Below are 20,442 nucleotides of genomic sequence, written 5' to 3' on the forward strand. Positions count from 1 at the left end.
TATTTTGGATTACTTTGTAGTCATTTGGTTGACTCTCCAGCATGAAACGTTAACAGACCTTTAAATGAAGGCTCGAGGTGCAGGGCTCATACCATCCCTAACCCCTCGTCTGCCTCCCTGACAAGTAAGTAGAGTGTCATATTTTTGACCTTCCACCTCTCATCAGTTTTTATCAAATAATTTATTGATTTGCTCCATTCTCAAAAACATTAGACCTTTTGTCTAAAAAGGCCACAGGCATGATATTTTAGTTGACATCATTGCAAGAACTGTGCTTTATAAGAACACAACCACGAAAGGTCTTCATTCTGGCTTACTGACCCGAAATTTCCAGGCTTCATAAACCATTTTCCTATGGTGCGTTCCAGTCACTCATTGAAGTAACCTGTTGCTTTTTATGTAGCTGCTGCTTATGTAATCTCTATGAAGGGGTTATGTTTTCAGCTCTCTACGTTTTTGTCATCAGAGTGGCGTGTGAATGGATTTTCCATTAACTGAGTAAACAGATTGGTCTTTGCCCAGAGAACAATTAATTGAGTTAGGTTGACGATCTTGGTCTGGGACTTGCAGATGACAGCCTGTTTTCTCTGAAATCCACGGAAACTTGATTTAAAAGCTCCAGACTTAAAATGAACCCGATGATAGACAAACAAAAAAAAGAAAAAGCATAACTGTAAAAAAAAAAAAAAAATGCTTTAAAGAACGATTGGAGCAAGGCTTCTTTATGTGCAAGTGGGTCAAATTTAAAACAAGAAATATTTGCCCAGGAGACTTTTGAAATCTGTTTCTGCATGGAGACTATGTGTCAATGTTTGGAAAACGAGAAGTCACTCTATTCTGAGGTATTGACAAACCATTTATTCTTAGCTGTAACATACCAAAGTTATTATGGCAAGATGTTGGCAAATGACTGAACCTTCATTACTTTTTAAATTAGAATGATATGTTGATCTTCTGTTTGTGGTTATTGATATCAGAGGATGTGCAGAGTGAGTGTTAATTGACCCATTATTTTGAGATCATTAAAGAAGCTTGTAATGAGTTCAGTGTGACATGCCAGTACATGTGCGCCACTTTGACAGCAGGGCAGCACTGTCTCACATGCACTATTTTAAGGAGTGTTCTGTTCAGTTGCATTGTTCAGCTGCTTGGGCTACATCAAGTTTGAAGAAAAAAACTATATATTTCAGGTATATCCACGAGTGTGTTTAAAGTTTATCATAACTACTGAAGAAGAAAAGTTTGAAAATGCATTCATGGCTAATTTATTTTTAATTTTTCTTAATTGCTAGACGTTTGGAGCCTACTTTGCATCTTAATTAACGCCAGACATTTTGTGATATAAGGAGAATATGATAAAGTTGATGCAAATGTTAAAACTCGTTCATTTCACTATTAAAACATTTCAGCAGCTCTGAATGGTTCCTGGTGTGGATTGACAGCGCTCCTCGGCCCTTTCAGCCAATCAGCGACAGATGAGGCGGGCTCATCTATACTGTAATCAATCCTCTGGTCAGCGCGTGAGCGTGTGTCTGTTGTACGCTGTCTCGTGTGGCAGCTCTCACCGTCTGCGGACCGCAGAGGGAAGCTGCTGCTCCTCCACTCACAGTGCGGCAACACAAGAGCAGGGACATGGGCGAAAGATTTGTGGTGGTCCCCGTCGACGGAGGGGTGGTCGCTGGGGAGGGGGAGAACTTGGACGCGGTTGAGGCTGACCCGGCACCAGACACCGGCAGTAGCAGTAGCCGCGGCGCTGCCACAGGGGAGGGAAAAGAGACGTTAGAGGACTCGGTGTTGGAGGCGCAGGACCCCAACGCAGTGGTTCCTATCCTGGAGTACAACAGGGAGCCGAACAAGTACGGTAAGACAGCTGAGGGACAGACTCCGTGTCCCACTTCTTATCTCACCTCTCTAGCAGAGGATTAGCCATCGCATTTCGCCGGGGCTCTGGCTGTCGTGCAGCTATGTAATGAAGCCGGGGGGGACGGGACCCCAAAGCTGAGGGAAACTGCACCTGGTGATAATAACATGAGCCACAAAAAGTTTTGAGTGCTGTAAAACATTTTTGTATAGTTTGTGTCGAAGTTTAACCAAAATGTCACCAAACGGTCCACTGAGAACATGTGTACTCTATTTTAGGATTTACAGTGCTCGGGGAGATTTTGCTAGCATAAACCGTCCCTTTTAACAAACAGGAAATTACAATTAGCACTACATTAAAATGAGTCTCAGCTAATTAAGAGTGAGTCAGAGCAGCCTATGCTGAACTCCCTGTGCATTACCACCACTCTGACTCGAAAGAACCATAATTTTTTCTTTGTTTATTTAAGAGTTAAAGCAGTTAAGTCTTAGTTTGTCTCGGTTTTTTTTGCTGCCACACGGGAAAAAGTAAAAACGTCGGTTGATATGACTGGATTTTGACACCTTGGTATTATGTAAAAATGAAATTCAGTGCTATCTATCACAAACAATGGAGCGCACAAGATAATGATAATAATAAAACAATGATCCTGCATAAGAAATAAGATGCTTCTATACCACAAAATAGTGTCATTAATTCACTGTGGAAAACATAATTTGAAGCTCATAAAACAAGTCATGATATGTCCATGATGTTTTTAAAACCCCACTGTATAGCTGCTGTGGCTGGTTTATCGTACAGAATAATCCTTCAGCTCTGAACCATAATTTGGCTTTACGCTTTATTCTCAAGTCTCATTCAGTCAGTTGCTGGCAAACACGTGCTTCTATAGCAACAGGTTGGTGTTTAGAAGGTGGAGGAATAATTGCCCAGCACACAGACCAAGCAAGCATGCTAAATGACAGTGTGCTGATGGTTTAGTGTGTGCATAGACAATCTGTTGAGTGTATTGATTGGTGATCGGTCAAGCACACACAGGTTTGTTGAACTGCGCAGAGCAGCCAAAATGAGACAGTATTTGTGGTTTCTTTTGAATGTAATATGTTCTTATGTACCAGGGACTCACAGTGGATTCTCGTTGTTACTTCTATAGCTAAATACCAATTTAACTTTACATTTTTTCCACTGACACAGGCTTTGTCATTTGTCACAGTGGAAGAGTAATAATGTTAGAAAAAATTACATTGGTAGTTATTTTCTTCTGGAGATGAACCATAGGGACAGAGGAGAGTGTTGCTGTTGACATAGCATGTCAGTTTGTTATGTTTGGTCCAATGAAAACATGTTCCATGTGCCTGGAGCTGTGCAAGATGCTAGGTGGGTAACAAGTCAAATTCTATTCCTAATAAAACTGTTGAGGATGGTTTAGAGAACTAAATTATATGAGCAGAGATGAGTGTGACATGGAGATTGTGTAAAAAAAGATGAATGGATTTCAGGACCGCATGCTGATAGACAGTACAGATGCACAAACATTATGCAATCTGGATATAAATTCTAGTATATTCATGTCTGTCGCTCAACTTGGAGCGTAGAGATATTTTATTTATTTAGAAGGTTGTTTTTTAGACACCATAAACTTCATGAGAGTGGTAGGCATGTCCATCTGGAGGCTGAGCCAGCACAGAGCTGCAGAGCCATGAAAATGTTTTCCACATGATTTCCTCTTCTATAATACAATGACAAGTTGGGACCTGTCTGTTCCATTTAAATGCACAGATTAAATTTCACTCTAAATCAGATTCCCTTAGTAAGAAGATGGATGTGCATCTTTGCACTTGAGATAGCGTGTGTATGCAGTGCTTGGGCTTGTTGTGGCCTTTACCGTGCATTTTTCTTAGCTAGCCTATAGTAAACTACATTTTGTGTTAGCTATCATTATCAAATATTTTATTCTTCTGAGTGTTTGTGATATAATTCTGGCTCCTCTGTGGACACATGCAACTGATTGGTGTCGAAATCAGAGAATGTGGCGGTTAAATGTTTTTTGGTTGTTAAGACAGATATTCTATTCAGGAGCATATAAGACTCGTGCTTTTCAGGGGTTTGCTGCAGTAAGATGATTGATTTATTAGGGAAAAAAAACATTTTGATGGTGTTACTTATTGCATTTTTACATATTGTAGACTAAACTATCTTCTACTTGTATTTGAACTAATTTTAACATCTTTAGGTGGTGGTGAAAATGAACTTGATAAAGAACAGTAGGTGTGATACTTGTTCAATTTTAAATGAGGTATTTTCTGAAGCCTCTGGCAGCTGATGTATCATGCATCATGGTATCTTACATATTGACTTTTTATTCTGAGTTATTTAGATTACAATTTCCTCAGTTGCTTCATCTGTGAGACACTGTATTGCGATCAATACATGACAAATAGTAGAGGATACTTGCTTGTTTTGTTGCAATCTATTTACTGATGTGCGGGTGCTTCTGTTAAATTAAATTCCTGGATGATAAAGCTGATAACCGTAGCAGATAATGAGTTTAGATAATGCTTGAATAGTGGATGGTCTGGCATTTTCCATTACAGTGGCACCACCTTATAGTATTTTTAGTAACACCGAGCAACTTGTACATACCAGTATGCTCTTAGGAAAAGTCTTTTTTTTTTTTTGACTTTGTTGTCCAAACTGAAAGTACCTAATGACTCTGAATAAAGCAGGCAGATTATTTAATACATAAAGAAAGGAAATTTTCCTTTACATTTCAGAGGTCATGTAAAAAGAGATTACTTTAAGGTTTCTTCCTTCATGAGTTTACATTTTTATTTGTCTCAGAGAAAAGCGCTGTCGATTGTTAAACTCTCCTCCGAGAGTACGTTTGACTTTTCCATTTGTCAATAACGGGGATTTCATTTGGCCTTAAGAAAACTATGTTAACAAAATCAAACACAGTGTTAATACATTTGAAAATATAGCTGAAGTGGAACATTGTTTTTTACTTCTCTTCAAGGTTGCAAAACAGATGTTCAGAGGGTGATTAAGTAATAAATATTGTAAAGAGGAAGCAGTGGCTATGAAGAAATGAAAATGATAGAGTGGAACATGCTGTTGCGTTAATGATAGCGGTTGTTTGTTGCACTGTCTAGCCCTCCTCTCAATGCCCTTCAAGCAATGTAAAAATGTGTTTTAGCTTGCTCCTAGCAGTCCTCCTGACTATGTGAAGGAAAAGGTGATCCGTGACGAAAGTAAGTTTCCAAATATGTTAAAATTGTTATTGTAATCAACTGTGTATTTTATGCATATGTTTAATGATGGATTATTTCTATTTAAGAATACACAGCAGACAGCGTCTTAACCAGAAATGCAATTTCTACAGTCATAGTTGATGAAATGACATAAAGCAGTTTTAGGGTACAAGAGAGGATGCACCCTGCGGTTGTCACGGAGGCTGAGAACAACTAATATTTCATTTGTATTTATGAGACATTAAGCAGGCAGTGAAAGATAAATGAGGTTCTGCAGAGTTCAGGGTCTCCAAAAGGTGTCGGATTTAAACTTGATGCAACATTACACAGGGAGAGACTGTCAATCTCTCAGCGCTGACATTTCATACATTGGAAGAGCTGTGTGCTTAGGAAACACTGTGAAGACCTTAGGGCTGTACTGTGAAGGGAGTTTAATGAGTTAGCTCATCATGTTCAGCCTTGAGTGAGAATTTTTAGTATCATGAAGGTGACTCTCTTCAAACTTGCTAGATCACCATGGTAACTGATGCTGTACATTTAACCTGTTCCAAAGGAGGTTCTGTTCAGAGGCTTGGATGTCAGAAGCACCACTCTTACCAAGTCTGTCCTGACCTCGTTACTTATGAGCGATACTGATTCTCAGCTAAGGGATTACATTACGTTTGCAAACCTGTTGAGCCAAATGTTAGTAATGTCACAGTTTGAAGCTGTTCCATTGCGGTAGTACATACTGCAAGTGTTGCATCGCTACAGGAATCTACTTGCATTCAGTTGATGATGCAAAAATTGTATCAACATATTTCTCTGCTTGGTCTTGTTATGCTACCAAGCCCTTTTTTCACTGCTGGTACTATAGCTAATGGAACACAGATTAGAAAACTGATTAGTCAATTGCTATTTATCGCAGAGAGTATTCAATCAATACAATTAATTTCACTTTAATTTGGTTGAAAAACTAAAAGGATTTCCACCTATCTTTCTTTATGGGACAGAGTCAAACCTAGATGCACTTCTTGAGTGTCTCTTTAAATTTATACATTTTAAAGATTAGCAACTCCAATATGTAGCTGTCACATTGGAAACTAGAAAAGCACTCAGAGAGCGCAGTACTCTGCCAAGGCTACTCATTCCTTGTATCATTTCTGACAGATAAGTCCCAAGAATGCCACAGTGGTCGATTTATAGTAGGATCACAATCATGTGATCGTCAGCAGGCAGCTGACGTAGTGTTCAGTTGTTGTCAGAGTTACAGTGACTCCGTGCCGTTAACAATGATACAGAAATCTTGGATCCAAATTATAAACTGGATCACTGCCAAAATCTAATCAATTGGTCCTTGTGTCATTTCTGACCTTCCCTGAAAATTTCATCTCTAAATTCTGTAATCCATTTTTGAGTAATGTTGATAAAAGACAGACAAACCAACGGCTATCGTCACATTACTCCACCGTAACATAAGTGACTGCATTGCGAGTGCACTAAGTAGTAAATAAATACATTAACTTGAACAATTAAAAATATTCTACCACCATTCCTGTGTTGCATCACTTGCAGTAACAGCGCTTTATACCGTAATGCATTTTTATAGTCATAGCTCTTTATTGTAATAACTTTTTTTTAAAACAAAGAATGTTGACAACCACTGTCGTGATATCCACTGTCTCTGCTTGAGGTTTTAGGTTTTGTTAAGCTGGCTAACACAAAGAGTACCTGGTTATGACAAACTTGCTTGTCACCCTCTGTTGCTTAACAGTAGCACAGAAGGATACATGTTGCAACTTATGCACTTTTGTAGGAATAAGTCGTTCTTTGTTCAGTGCTAGTGCTGTTGAGTTCTCCTGTTTTCTCCAAAGGGAGTCATGCAACTCTTGTCAAGATCAATTCACCGCAACAAAATTTTTGTGTAATGCTTCTGTGACTATTGAGGATTCTTTTCCAAATCAAATCTAAAAACGTTAGTCTAATGATGTCCTATGAGTTATTCTGACTTGGGGCTTGGACAGAGTATTTATTTTAATAAAAAGGCTGCACTATGAGCTGGGGATATGTAATTGGTGAAAATGGTGACATTGCACAGACAGGAAAGTTCCAAGAGTCACTCTGAAAGTCAAAATGTTGGTTCTACTTTGATTTTGGCATATTTTTAAAAATGTGTTTCTCACAGATTCCCCAGTTTTAGCAAAGTGTAATATGAAAGAGCCCAAGTACTCCTACGCCATTAGAACCCTACAGGCTTTACAAAATTAGTCAGATGAGCTATTTTTTGCCATGTACATACTGTGTGGTAAGTTTGTTAAATGCAAAACCGCTTAAATCAAGATGGTGTTTGAACATCCTTTTCTGGCAACATCACCACTGATATACATAGACAATCTACTACATGTGAAAGGTATTGAGGTGTCCTTGATGTTAATATATACTGTTTATGTCCGTTCAACTCAGATTAGGATAAGGATAGTTCAGAAGATGGGATTATTTTTTGGGGGGGAGGGAGTAGAAGACCATCTAATAATTGTCGACACTGATTATAATTTGAAGAGCGTGAATGGGATAGGATTAGTAAATGAATATGAGTCTTCAGATTCTCGTCATTATGTAGCATTACGTTTGCAAACGTGTGTGTATTCATGTTTCAAAAGGAATGCACCTTGGGTGTCATGTGCTGCCCTCAGCTTTATTTGGAGCCCAGCAGTCAGCACATGAACACCAACTGGGCCCTGGTGTCCACTATATCGGTTGCTGCTCCTGCGTGGCCTCACAATCCGCTGCCTCCTCTGCTAGTCCTGCGTGGGATGTTTGTTCCAGTTGCTCCTTGTTTACACGCAACACTCATGAGGAGGGTGTGTGTCCTTTCCTTGTCACACAGAGGGGTTTTCAGAGAACTTTCCCTCTTTCTCTGGTATAATCTAACCCAGTCTTCAAAATGTCCTCTTCATCAAGTCATTTCTTTGTACTGGACATTTCTTTTCAAAGGTCAACACTGGTGTCATACCCTTCATTCAAGGCTGTTATACCAGTTTTATAGTACACATAACACCATAGTAATAATCCAAGTACAATACAATACTAGAGTATTTTACAAATACAATAATACAACTTTGTGACGGTGCACATTTAGTTAACCTGGGGTGAACAGATGGTGGGAGCCTGCTGGTGTCAGTTTGAGTTTCAAATACACTTTTACTCGATCCTGACCCCAAGACACGCAAGATCTCATCCTTCTTGTCTTACAGTTGTTGAAGTTATTTGAAGTTATACAGTTATTTGCTACAGAAAAAAACCATTATCCCATCTAACAGTTAAATATTTATACCAAACTTCGAAATACTGTAAGACCCCCTCTTTGACATCACTGATTAGCCGTGGTCAGAATTGCAAGTTTGACCATTTGACAGTTTTAGCTGGCTGGCTATTTAGTTTTTATTATTTTTTTCCAGTGTTAGTACATACAAGTTTCAGATCAGACTGAAAATCAGCAGACACCCCATCGATTTGGGATCAGGGCCAAAAAGCCCGCAACTGACAAGAGCTGCAGCTATGAAATGATTTCTTGTCTCCTGTTAAATTCATCAAAAGCTATTTTTATTGTTGATTAATTGATTTGAGTATATTTATTTATTCAATTCTGATCTTTCCTCATCTATGACAGTAAACTGAATATTTTTGTGTTATAAGCAAAACAAGACATTTGAAGATGTCATATTGGGCTTTGAGAAACACTGACAAACGTTTTTAATGATTTGCTGACATTATATACCAAGCAACTAATCAGTTCACTGAGAAAATAATCATCAGATCAATCGACAATGAAAGTCATTGTTAGTTGCAGCCCTAATTGGGATATTCCTAAATATTATAAATGCACAAAATATCTGCAAATCAATGCACTGTACTTACTGAAAATGGAAGCACTAATATAATCAACTGAAATCCTGTTCTTATCAATTCTGGCTCTGTACATAAAAGTGCAGCTTTTGTTTAGTTCAGGCAGACAATGCAAGCGGTCAGACTGATAGCAGCACCTGAAAGCTGCTGAACAGACACTGAACAGATGTTATGGGAAAAACTGCACAGTGTGTTTTTCCGCTGGAGTTTCTCTGCAATTGGGGTTAGTAGTCATGGGGTTTTCCATCTCTTGGGCAGTAGTATGTGCAAGGATAAGTAAAGCATTTACTATGAGTCATTTTAGCATTGTTGGCTTTGCTATTGCAGTAAATACTGGTGTAGGACAATATACAGCCAAATGAGGCCTTATGCCTCATTACAACAGGAGCTGGCCAAGATTTATTGTGTAGACTCAAATTGCAAATGTGTCAGCGTGAAATACTACCTATTCTACTTGATAAAATGTTTATTTAGCTCTGTAACACATACTTTGTCTTTTATTTCTAGTTTTTTGCAAATAACAGTAACAAGCAACCACAAATCTGCACAAAGATGTAATGATTAATTTCGGTGTTGTATTGATAAGGTGTTCAGATTATTGTGTCCACCTCAGGTATTTGCAGAGAGAAAGTGCAGCTTGGTACATTCAGAGTTACATGGTGAATATCAAATGTCAGAAATGTGTAGAGAGATGCATCAGGTGAGTGTCATGTTCTGCTTGCCTCTGAATGAAGGGACTAAGGATAACCTTCTTAAGCCCACCCCTGTTGCAAGCAGTCTATATGACTACAGTCCAGTAAGACGACAGAGATGAAAATGATATAGTGGAAGTTTCAATCACTTCCAGCCTCTCTTATGACTTGTACTGAGCTGTCTTCCCAAAAAGGAACTAAGCTGCCAAAGCACTTGAGTCAACTTCTGTTTTTTGCTGAACTTACTCATTGGTCGGTATTACTGTCAGCTAACTGGCATATCAAGGGAGATAAAGGCTGGAGTGAGAACAAAGACTGTATTTTTTCTGGTTATGTTTTGCAAATGCTGATAGATTATTGGTCCTCCCTGATAGTATAGATAACTTCATGGTCCTTTTACAAAGGAATTGTCAGTTATTCTCTGTAATGTCACTTACTTAAAGGAATAGTCTGGCATTCATACATTTACAAGTGTAAGCCTGCGTAAAGCTCACAAATGAACATATTATATCTTGTGTTAATAAGTGATATTGGCGGTTATGTGACAACACATTTTTAATTTGCTAACTCATGAATGTTGTCAGCTGTTACTCAATCAGGGTGTAAATGAAACATCTCGAGTGCAATGTTTCATTGTGCTTTCTAATTTTAATGAGGCTTACTTTTAGCTTATATTAATATAAAATACTGCTGCTATGCTATGGTATGTTAGTTTAAGTTGTAGCAAGGGTTGAGTTGCATTTGTAGCAAAGTTAGTCTTGAATGTTACATCTGATTTTGGAGGACACAGCAATATGAAGGGGAAACACCTTAACCTTCAGATGAGAGAACAGTGTCATCTGAGCCTATTGTGCTAAATACAGTGTTTAATGGATGCATGATGGGCAAGTGTGCCGTTACCTGAGATGGGTGCGGCTTAAATGATGCAGACAGTGGTCTTTACATTTCTTTTTAAATTAGAAATAATGTGCTTATGCTTCACCTTGAATAGCTTATTGCAACTTCACATTTTTCCATAACACCTCAGCTCATGATTATATAGATTTATAAACAAATTAATTTATTCATATAGTAGATCTTGCCATTGTCTTGAGTTCCATGTAATGGAAATGTTTTAGAAAGGACACTGAACAATCCAGTCAACACTTCATAGCCAGACATTAGGAAAGTCTGACTGAATATGATGGCTGGCATTGTTTCCCCAGTGCTTATAAAAAACTCTTTTCCATTTGCCAGTTTACAGTTGATTACATAGTTTCCTGATAATACTACTAGGTATGTTGATTGGTGGTGGTATATAAGTGAAGAAATAACAGAACAAATGTGTTTCTATAATTTGTTTTGTTGGGGTTTGTACTGGTGCATTTCCATTTGTGATCAATTGGGGGCAATAGAGTGTCATCATTAGTCTTCAGCTACAGACGACTGACAAATTAAAGAAAAAAATCTGAATAAACAAGTAGAGAAACATAATAAATACAGACGTTTCCACACAGGTCCTCTGCATGGTGAAATCCAACAATTGACATGCAGTCATGCTCTATGACATGTAAAAAAATTGCTGAACATGCACAGTTGATTGGAATATAGTGTCAAGTTGGCAAGTGAAAAAGAGGAAATGAGTTTGAACAAAGGTTCATCTACAGTTTTTCTAGTGGCCACCTTTGTACTTTAATGAAATATTTCTATCCTGATAGGAGTGGTCTCTTCCAGGAAGGCAATGCCCTCATTCATAGGACAGCAGAGCCCACTGAACAGTTTGATAAAAGTGCTGTAGCCTCAGTCACCAAATCTTGACCAAACTTAACACTTGTGGGGGATTTTGCACTGATGTGTTATACAGCACCACCAAATAGGTGAATATTCTTTGTAAGAATGGTGTTTATCCCTCCGGTGATGTTCCAGAAACTTGGAGAACTAATGCCAAGGTGCATTAAAGCTGCTGTGGCATCACACTTTGTTTTTTGTTTTTTTAAATTAATTTTGTCATCTGTCTCTATCTGCTACAGAATGAGAAGATACTAGTCAAACAGAAACCAGGGCAGCAGAAGGCATTAATGGGAACTGGCATTCTTTATACAATTGTTGTTGTACTCGACAAGAGACAAGCAAAATTACTCTGTTAAATCACTTGCTGCATTTTTTTCTCACTGTATCATGGTTATTTTCTGCTAACACTTGGGACTTACGAGCTTATAGTACGGTACTACAATTATTTTCATTTTTGGTTGAACAAGCTATTATTTTCTCTATTAGTTGATTACTTGTTTGGACCATACAATGTCAGAGAGTGGCGAACAATGTGGATCATTGTTGACATTGTCTCAAATATCTTGTTTTGTCCATAACCCAAAGTTTACTGTCACAGAAGAGGAAAGAAACCTGAAAATAATCAAATTTAAGAAGCTGGAGTCTGAGAATTTGGACTTTGAAAAAAGGAAGAAATAATAAAGAGCGCGAAAGATGACATTTGACAAAGGCTGTGACCTAAACTCACATGACACGATAAAGTGCTGATAGTCTAATTTGTAACCACTGTGATGTCTTTTATATCTGTAGTGTATTTTACGGTTTTACACAGTGCCATTCAGTAGAATGCTCCTCTTCTTCCTTGTCTCCCCTCTAGGGGGCACTGTCAGTCACTGGTTGAGCTGCTAAGGGGCTGTAGAATGTCACAGACATATGAAGTGATGTGTTCTGATTTCGCAAGTGCTGCCAGGATGTACAGATAGTTTTAATTTTTGCTGTGTTCATGTCCTGAAGAACAATATTAGCTTATTTTTTAGACTCACTCTGTATTTACTTTTTAAAAATGCATCTCAATATTGGACAAATATTTTTGCTGATATCTGATTGTTATTATCTTGCTTTCATCATATTACACTGAAAGTTGTGTCAATTCCGGAAACCTTTTTGTTGTATCTTTTGTTGTGCTTTTACATTACATGAATTGAATCAAGACAACAACTGTATTAAGTACATTTTTGTTTCTTCATACACAAATAATGATATTATCTTTATGAGTTAGAGTCCCTAAACATCTCTTTGTAGTTCAATATATCATGGATCCTCAAAACATGCCAGAGGGAAAAAAAAGGCAGATTTAATAGAGAAAATTAAAAAACAAGGCGTTTCAAGATCAAACAAAAGATGGGATTATCTCTTTCGTTTAAAATAATCTGATGTCTGTGAGAGGAGAGAGCTGAGCTCCTCTCCATACCCTGATTTGTGTCCTTGGCCTGTCCTTCTGTCACAAATCCAGTCTCTCCCCCTGCAGAATCAATGAATGCTTCTATTTTGAGGTGAGAAATCAAAGCCAACAGAGAAAAAGTTCAGCACAGTTTAAATGTAGTTATTTTCTGGGCAGTCAAATTCATCACTGTCTGTGAAGTTAGCTAGGACCATGAACTTTGCATATGCCCTATACCACTTGTGCAGACTTCCCATACAGCAGTGAACTGCTGTTTTGTCATGCCACAGAAATAATACACTGTGCAGATTAGGGATGTTTTTTAAACAACTCATCTCCTTATCATTAAATGGAAAATTATATTTGAAATCACTTGCTAGTAAGAAAACACTCTGAAAACACTCAAAATTGAGCATCATTTAATTGATAGTTATAAATATTGCATGTATTTAGGGGCCATCTGAAACAGTTTGAACTGAAGTTAACCTGTGTTTTCCGCTGATACAGTAATGGCTAGTTTTATTATTTTCTGCCCCTGTGGTTCTTTCAGAGAGGAGTCTAGAATGAAGTTATGTAATGCATGCACTTGTGTTCACGTGTCTTCATATTATGCCTTGAATCAATTATGACGTGGAGAAAATTTGTGTGAGAGCTGCTTTTGTCACAGCGTATTAGCCTAGTGTTCAGTTCATGTCTTCTGTTGTGAACTTTCTCACAAAAAGTACATTGTCCTCCTGGCCTGGGTGCTCTGACTGTCCCTGAGAAAAAGTCTGACTGTCTGACCACTTAATGAGCAGATGCCAGTTACATCACTTCTCATCCATTCAGCAGTGAGTAGATAAGTGCAGTGTTTGCTACCTTAGCAGCACCATAATTCTTTGTGAGCATTAGGTTGTCAGATCATGGTATTGATTATTCCTTCCCTTTCAGCACGCATAAAACCATTCCCTGGAATAGTATAAATAGTAGCTGATTTCAACTGTGCTATAGCTGCCAGTCTGTTCACTGTGAGTGTTGATTTGTGTGTAGTCTGGATCCAGCACTATATTTGCAATCACACCCACTTACTGAAATTGTGAGATGTTTATTGAAAGCGGACTGTTTTTTGAAGACAAGACTTACAAACATGAACAGTTATGTAATAGAAAATGTTATGTCATTTTTATATGTCACAACTGCAGACAAGGGAAATGCCAATCTAACAGACTGAATGTCTAGATATTTCAGATTTCCCTCAAGATGTTGGCAGCATCAAGGCCCAGATTCAGGAGTAGTCTTGACCACTGTAATGCCAGAGGGAATTTTCGTCTAGTTCACTCTTCAGAAATGAACTCTCAGCCTGCATAAGTCATAGTGCTAAAAAGAGGAAATGCTTTCCTGAAGGTTGTTCTACCCATCTCTGTCTCTTTGAGTCTCTAACCCTCTGTTCAACCACCTCCTTTCCTGTTTCCTGTAGCCCCAACCCTTCCCTTCACTGTATTGATCTGGTATGTCGTCATGTAGGGGAAATAAATGAAGAGGCTTTTGTTCTGGGTGGGTCTCCATGTGTTTAGCAGCCAAACTAAGGTCTAGAGCTGAAACATTACGAAAGAGCTGGTCATCAGACTTAAATTTTGTGGCTTTTTGGTCAAGCAGAGTTTCTCTTAGCATTTCCCATCACACAGGGGTGTTGGATGCTTGGTGTGATTCCTAATATCACATCACTTCCAGTAAACCCTGTACTTTGAGGATATGACTCATTGTTTTTGAGTTAGTGATACGATCAGCTGATGGATTTGAATATAAGCAGCAACAGAACTGCTCAATTAAATGTAGAACAATGAGACAGTAGAAAACTGATTAAGAAACAGGAGGCTTTTGATAAGGAAATGGTGTCTTTATTCTTTACTTTTCTCTGGGCGATATGTCATTGGAAGAAGTAGACAAATGAGGTGACATTTTTATTTCTTCTTAACTGCCTTATAAACTATGTTGAAAATCTTGCATCTCTACACTATACCTCCTTCAGTTATCTATTAACCTTTCTTTTTGTTTTTTTTAATTAACATTACAGTACATTGATAATCAAATATGCATGTAAAGCAGAAGCTGACCATGTTAGCATGTCCAACTGTATGTGCTAACTCTCTGTAGGATTGTGTTTTTAGCCAGCTTGTATGCATCTTAAAAAGAGCACTGCCCACTTTGGAGTATGCACACAGGGTCAAATAACACCGCACAGGAAGTAAGCAAATGTATATGTGTGTATTTGCATGTTTATAAGATTTTCCTGAATGGAGCAGCTCTGGACTTCCTCCTTTCATTGAACAAAAGCTTACATTGCTGGCTTTTGTTCTGTGTGTGACAGAGCCGCATTCCTGGGCGGAGGATATGCCTTCAGGCACAGAAAGAGCTGTACATATGCTCTCACACACTGATGAGCACAAATGCATGTCATGTTTTCTGCAAGAGTGTGTGTTTGTTGTACTGCCCCCTTTGGGCGGGGCAGTCCTCTTCTTCCTTATTTGGATAGTTGGTGCGGTGGGGGTCGGGGTCACATGGGTGGACAGCAGAATCCTAGCGATAGGAACAAAAAACTGAGAAGTAAGACTGAGGGTCTGCCCAGGAGGCTAAAGTACACCAAGGCAGTAAATCTGAGCAACAAAAGCAAACAACTGAGAACAAGAAAGAAGAGTGACAGTTGTTGGACAAAAGGAGAGAACGAGACGAAGCTGAACAGAGAGAGAGGGAGGAGAAAACAGGGAGAGATAAGAGTGTGACAAACAGGAGACATCGAGAGGAAGCACATGGTGTAAAAATGCCCACCAACTTCACTGTGGTCCCGGTGAAGGACAACACAAGAAAGGCAGACGAAAGCAATGAGGAAGAGGATGTGGATGACAACAATGTGCTGAAAGAGGAAGATGAGGGCACCACAGGTGAGATCAGATGTTGTTTTATTCATCTCCATCACATAGACATCTAATGCAAATCAGAACAATTTTTTACAAACAATCTTTAGACCCTTTTAAAGCTGGAATGCATCTTTATTTTTCTGTTGAGATTGTAGATTGAGAAAAAGCTCTGGAGAGTTACAGACTTTGCTTACAGAATCGAGTGCAAGCTGATAATTTGGCTTTATTGCAAGGGCTACTGTTGCCTATATTTAAAAAAACTGTTTATGGCAGTGTGTGGGTGGATAATGTGCAGGGAAGTCTGAATTTTAGGGAAAGCTTGTTCATTTTCCAGAAGCTGCGTGAGATGATAGTTTTCCTCACATGCGACTGCCACTGAAAGGAGTTTGACTTTGATTTTGTTGCATGACAGAATCCCCTTTCAATTTGCTTTTATCCCCCAGCACAACTGGTGGTATGGAGGGGTGTGTGATGTTTTTAGATTTCTCATGTGCTCTTGGTTTCAGTGTATTTTGTCTTGCTTCTTCATTAACAACCAGCTTATTGTTTATCTGTTTTCTCTTTTTATTTATTTCCGTCTATTGCCACGTTTCCTAGTGCTGTTGTAACAAATACAAGACCAACGCCTATGGTCTAACTGGAACACCAATGACTTTCACATCTCTTAACATCTCTCTGTGTTGATTACCATTGACATGCAACCTCTACCATGACTCACCCTCTGAAGACCTTGCAATGAACCTCATGGTGTTACAAACAACAGGATAACAGAACTTTTACACAATGCTTTGGCTCAGACATGACATATTTCCTTGAGGACCCTTGACCAAGACAGAACACAAGGCAGAATACATGAACTTAAATAGCCCCAGTGTTTGTATTGTATGTCAGCAAATATGTGTCATTTATAGGTGAACAAAACAGGACTGTGTTTTGAGAAACCTGATTCATGTCCTGATTTTTCTTTAGCTGATAGTTAAAACAGAACTGGGCCAGCTTATTGGACTTGATAACAGCGTGCTTAACTTTGAATACCGTTTCCCAACACCCAGACTTCATCTTGTACCTGTACATATAGATCAATATAACATTATAGATTTGGTGTTAGAACATATTTTTGTCCTTTCCCTCTGGCCTCTGCATACAGTATTAACATCAACATGTCTGAAGGTATACTGCCAGTGCAACATCCATGGTTTTCATACCATTCAACATGGGGAGGTCATGGAGTACATATTTAACAAACTCCTGTTTGACACTCCATGTTTTTTTCAGATTGTTGTTAGTTAAGTTACTGCTTTTACAGCACTTTACATGGCGCTGAGCCAATCAGTTCCCAGTGCTTAATTTCTGCTGTGAAGCTGCAATTACGGCTGCATGCTGGGTAAGATTTTACAGACTGTGGGAGAGAGAATGGCATTTTATGATGATGGTTATACAGAAAATCATACTGCGTTGGTTTCTCCTGTGCTTGTTTGTACGAATGCACATCATTTGTCTGTGACAAAGGCTGTAGGGGCAACAACTGTGGGTGAGCAGGGGATGAGACCATTCATCTGAACTAAAGCCATAAAATTATGTGCTGTAATTTGGCTTGTGGAAGCATCAGGACCACACGTTATTTTGTTTGTAATGAGACTGTTTTAAGGAGGTACATTCTATTGTTAACACAAACCCACAGGTCCTCTTTCATAGATGTATATGCTAGAACAAAGGATGCAAACTGTATTATTTTGTACATTTTTGTTGTCTTGGTGACAACATGATGACTATAGTATCATCAAATGATACTAGCAGACTTTGCACACTGGAAAGAGAGACGTCCTGAAGGTGTTAGTCTTGTGTTTTTTGCTAGGGAGGGTTCTTGATAGCATAAATGATGTAAGCTCATGAACATGTGTAGTGAGGACAGAGTCAAATAGCAGTTCCTGTTATTGATTATGCTGCTGGCTTGCTTCCCGTTGGCTGAATGGGGGGAGGTGAGACCCCACCCCCATGCTGTAATGTAATGGACTCCAGTTTTTACTCATTCACTCTTTCTCCTTTGTCCTTTTCTCCCTCCCTGTTTCTTTATATTATATTCTCATTGCTTATTCCTTCCTGAAATTGATACTGATGTCCCACTCACTCTGCTTCTCATGAACCCATCATTTGGAGGTCCAGCTTTACCTTTGACACATTTGCTTTGTACCGTGTTGGTTCTAGCTTATACAGATCAGTGAAAACATAAAGGAGATGATGCAAAAAAATATTTTTAACCTTTGTCTTCTGTTAAAGTCAAATAGAAGTTTCAGTGCTCCCAAGTCACCTGAACAAATGCAAATTTCACCAAATAACACGAGAGCAGCTCAACTACTTGCCTCAGTTGAAAACCACAACATTTGCCTTTGTGTCTCGTATCTACATTTTACCTTAAGTTACCCCTTTGAAAGGTAAGTCACTTAAACCATCAACAATCATCCCTTTGTGCCATTTTTGAACTCTTGACGTTTTTGTTGTGGTGATGCTTTATCACGTATCTATGATATTCAACTCTTAAATGTGGTTCCATATTGAAACACAAAGGTCGACCTTGACCTGTCTTCTGTCAATGAAATACACCTCAGGACCTCAGGATAAACATTTGCAACACTTCTCATTGTTATTGCATGGGTGTGATAATGCCAGTGCACTGTAGCTGTTGCTATGTGTAACTGGTCTCAGCTGAAAGTCTCTGTTTGACCACATACTGCTAAAACCTGTAATCAACATCTGATAGCTTCTCTGAAAATGTATATATAACAAGTGTATGATGTACGTGTCTGGCCTAAAAATGCTTTCATCACCTTATTGTAGCCCTCATTTTTTTCACTGATAACACTTTGGAACCAGGAATGTCACCTGAATACAGCAAATTGTTCATACAAATTACGAAAGCTTTGCGATTGAGGGACTCTGGACACTGTCACATGCTGAGGCTGATTATGTTTGCTTTTTAGTTTTTTATTAAGGATTATTCTCCATTTCCCAAAGTCTTCCTATGCATGTAGTAGCACAATAGTAAAATTGGTTTAAAATAATGAACGTAACTACATATATGCATTTGCTTGCTACATAGAGCATACAGATTTTGGACAGAACACAGTGTTCCAGAGGGGAGTGAGCAGAATCTCTGTGGTAGTGGGTGGAGTAGGATGATGTGTGAGCTAGAAAGTCATACTGGTCAAATACTCAGTGGGAGTGCAGTGCAGAGTATGGACTCCTCAAGAATGAATATGTCTTCCTTACTTCCTCACTGTTTTCCTTGTGCCACACTGGGTATCATACTCAGAACTTATGGCCAAGCCATGCCTTGTGGATAAACGACAGACTAGGTATGGTCTGAAGCTTGTGGCTTCAGTAGTATTAGGAGAACAAATATTGTAGTGGTTAGTTGTGACCCACTAATAAACTGCTTGCTTACAAATGTCAGTGTAAAGCTGCTGTAGTAAAATTCAGCCTTTTTTCTGTTGTGTTGAAGCTGAAACTAAGCAGGTGATTGGAGTATTTCTGCCGTTGTCCGTTGGTCTGTTTGCCCATCTGTCCTGGACATGTGTTTCCTGTTTATTTCCCAGGCAGATCTGGTTCTGTTTAAAGCTGTATGTGGCAGTCTGTATTTTTGCTTCTCTGTCTCTCCTTATTATGTTGTTAACTCTCTAATTGCCTATGCTTTTGCATAGTACTTATATTACTAGCTGCATTTCACAAGCAACACATTTAATATGCTTTCAGCAAGCTGTCATATAAGCATACAGTATTGTCTGTAATGTAGTGTCAGGTATGACTGGGCTGGAAAAGTAGTTTCTTCCATTCTAGTCAGGTATGGCATTGTCAGCTGTAACTGCATCATTTTATTTTTTGCTTTATTTAGTCTTTAAAACAGTAATACAAGAGTAATTACATTTTGTTCACTAAAATGAACATCCTCACGCTTTTGTTACTCTGTTAATCCACAAATTGTTTAAGATCTAATCATGTCACATCTAATCACTTTTCTAAACCAACTAATCTGCCAAATATATTCTTGATTAATCAATTTATCGTTTGGTCTAAAATATATTAAAAACCTGTGATAAATGCCCCTCTTACAGTGATGCCTTCAAATGTCTTAGATTGTTTGAGCAGCAGTTCAAAATCCAAAGATACTGTAATGTCAGACAAGAAAAAGCAGAAAAGCAAACATATACTACCGGTCGAAAGTTCGAACACCCCAATTTTTCCAGTTTTTTATTGGAAATTAGTAATTATGCATGTTAATGTCTCATTGTACTCTGACATGAACGCATAGAAAAAATAAACAAATGAATTTAGAAAACAGTCTATTTAGAAAACAAAATGTATTCTAAGTATTTGACTCATCAAAATAGCCACCTTTGGCAGATGTAACAGCTGAACACACCCGTGGCATTCTTTCCACAATGGAAATCAAATATTCTTCAGATTGTTCTTCCCAACTCTGTTGCAGAAGTTCCCATAAATGTGTGGCACTTGTAGGTTGCTTTGCTTTCACTCTTCTGTCCAGTTCATCCAAACCAGCTCCATGGGCTTTAAGTCTGGAGACTGTGCTGACGCTCCATGTTTTCAAGCTCACCATCTTGTTCTTTTTTCATAAGGTAGTTCTGGCATAGCTTGGACTGATGTTTTGGGTCAT

General features: G+C 38.5%; 1 protein-coding gene across 7 annotated transcripts in view; it reads left to right on the forward strand.

The window, feature by feature from the left end:
* The first annotated feature begins 1,533 nt into the window (after nucleotides 1-1,533).
* The window catches only part of slc12a7b (solute carrier family 12 member 7b), a 68,745-nt gene continuing 49,836 nt past the window's right edge, over nucleotides 1,534-20,442 (forward strand). For 2 of the 7 annotated variants that reach the window (XM_055007100.1, XM_023262662.3), the window contains exon 1: nucleotides 1,535-1,861. In XM_055007100.1, coding sequence (XP_054863075.1) covers nucleotides 1,633-1,861 — 229 coding nt within the window. In that variant the 5' untranslated portion in view covers nucleotides 1,535-1,632. Of the gene's footprint in view, nucleotides 1,862-15,415; nucleotides 15,798-20,442 lie in introns of those variants that run through there. The other 5 variants (XM_023262657.3, XM_023262660.3, XM_055007101.1 and 2 more) reach the window with 4 other exon arrangements.

This window comes from Amphiprion ocellaris, chromosome 22 (assembly GCF_022539595.1).
Source record: "Amphiprion ocellaris isolate individual 3 ecotype Okinawa chromosome 22, ASM2253959v1, whole genome shotgun sequence".
Classification (NCBI taxonomy): domain Eukaryota; kingdom Metazoa; phylum Chordata; class Actinopteri; family Pomacentridae; genus Amphiprion; species Amphiprion ocellaris.